At 45.6% G+C, this 1,935-nt stretch overlaps 1 protein-coding gene across 2 annotated transcripts in view; it reads left to right on the top strand.

The window, feature by feature from the left end:
- Positions 1-1,935, top strand: part of maml1 (mastermind-like transcriptional coactivator 1) — a 9,921-nt gene that overhangs the window by 7,505 nt on the left and 481 nt on the right. For both annotated transcript variants that reach the window (XM_034884242.1, XM_034884243.1), the window contains exon 4: positions 297-548. In XM_034884242.1, the coding sequence (XP_034740133.1) occupies positions 297-548 (252 nt within the window). The remainder of the gene's footprint in view (positions 1-296; positions 549-1,935) is intronic.

Genomic DNA, 1,935 nt, shown 5'->3' with positions numbered 1-1,935 from the left:
TGTGTGTGTGTGTGCGCCAGCCATTCCCTCCCCAAAAAAAATAAACTTCAATGTTTTTTAATTCTATAATGACTTTGTTTCTCATTTAATATTTCGAGCTGACCCGCTACTACTTTCTTCTGAGAGTTTTCTCTCTTCCCTTTCTCACCTACCTGTCCGGTCCATTTAAAGGCTGAAAAATCCCAAAAAATAATACCCGAAAAAACTTGTTTGTTGCACGTTCGGCTGTAAAATAACATTTCTGGGACAACGTGTCCACGACCGACCCCTCTGTTCTTAATATGTGTTTCCTTTAGGACCAGAATCCCTACCCTGCCCCTCCACATGGCCCGGGCCCCGCCAACGCCATGGCGTCTGCGCCCGGGAACAACGCCATGACGGCCCAGCCGGGGGCAAACGCCATGGCGGGTAACCACGGTAACGCAGCGTACCTGAGCAGCCAGGCGGCGGTGGCGGCGGCGCTGAAGCAGCAGCAGCAGCACCAGCAGCAGATCCTGGAGCAGCAGAAGCAGCAGTACCTGCAGAGACAGCAGCTCATGGCCGAACAGGTAACCACGGTAACACGGACGCCATGTTGTCCCCATGTTGTCCCCATGTTGTCACCATGTTGTCCTCATCTTGTCCCCATGTTGTCTTCATGTTGTCCTCATTTAGTCCTCATGTCCTCATGTTATCTTCATGTTGTCCTCATGTTGCCCTCATGTTGCCCTCATGTTGTCCTCATTTTATCTTCATGTTGTCCTCATGTTGTCCTCATGTTGTCCTCATGCTGTCCTCATGTTGTCCTCATGCTGTCCTCATGCTGTCCTCATGCTGTCCTCATGTTGTCCTCATGCTGTCCTCATGCTGTCCTCATGCTGTCCTCATGTTGTCCTCATGTTGTCCTCATGCTGTCCTCATGCTGTCCCCATGATGTCCTCATGTTGTCCTCATGATGTCCTCATGCTGTCCTCGTGTTGCCCTCGTGTTGCCCTCGTGTTGCCCTCATGTTGCCCTCATGTTGTCCTCATGTTGTCCTCATGTTGTCCCCATGTTGTCCTCATGTTGCCCTCATGTTGTCCCCATGTTGTCCTCATGTTGTCCTCATGCTGTCCTCATGTTGTCCTCATGTTGTCCTCATGTTGTCCTCATGTTGCCCTCATGTTGTCCTCATGTTGTCCCCATGTTGTCCTCATGATGTCCTCATGATGTCCTCATGTTGTCCTCATGGTGTCCTCATGTTGTCCTCATGCTGTCCTCATATTGTCCCCATGTTGTCCTCATGTTGTCCTATATCAATGTTCTTTTTAATTCCCCAAAATAACATGATTGATTCCACCCAACGCTCTTTGCCAAGTACAAATCTCTACTTTCATTAATTTTGGGGCGTCTTATTCAATTTTATAGCATTGTAAAACAAATGGAAGTGTTGTTGAAATAGTATTGAGTAAAAGTTGACATATTCCAGTCTGTGATTATCATCAACATCCATTCCTTTAATTTTAGTCTAAAGAACTCCTAATTTCTTGGAATAAAAGACACTTTGTTGTAAGAGTGAATTGTAAATTCAGTAACCTGTAATGTAGTTTTTGGAACTTTGTGTGCGTGACACTGAGCTGTTTTTTAAATTAACGGATGGAAGTCGTTGGATGTCTTCTGTTAAAACCTGTTTTATACCAACCTGGAAGCACTGGTTGTGACCACTAGAGGGAGCTGTGGGTCTACAGGAGGAGTGGGGGGGTACAGGTTCAGACACAGGGTTTCAAAACGTGTTCCCGTCAGACACGAAAACGTGAGGGGGGGGTTACAAAGTTACTATTTAAACATGATGGTCTGTCTATAAATATGGTCTGTCTATATATATATATATATATATATACATATATATACAGTGGGTACGGAAAGTATTCAGACCCCTTTAAATTTTTCACTCTTTGTTTCATTGCAGCCATTTTC

The sequence above is a fragment of the Etheostoma cragini genome, chromosome 10, assembly GCF_013103735.1.
Source record: "Etheostoma cragini isolate CJK2018 chromosome 10, CSU_Ecrag_1.0, whole genome shotgun sequence".
Taxonomy (NCBI): Eukaryota; Metazoa; Chordata; class Actinopteri; order Perciformes; family Percidae; genus Etheostoma; species Etheostoma cragini.
This window is presented reverse-complemented; position numbering and strand designations above follow the sequence as displayed.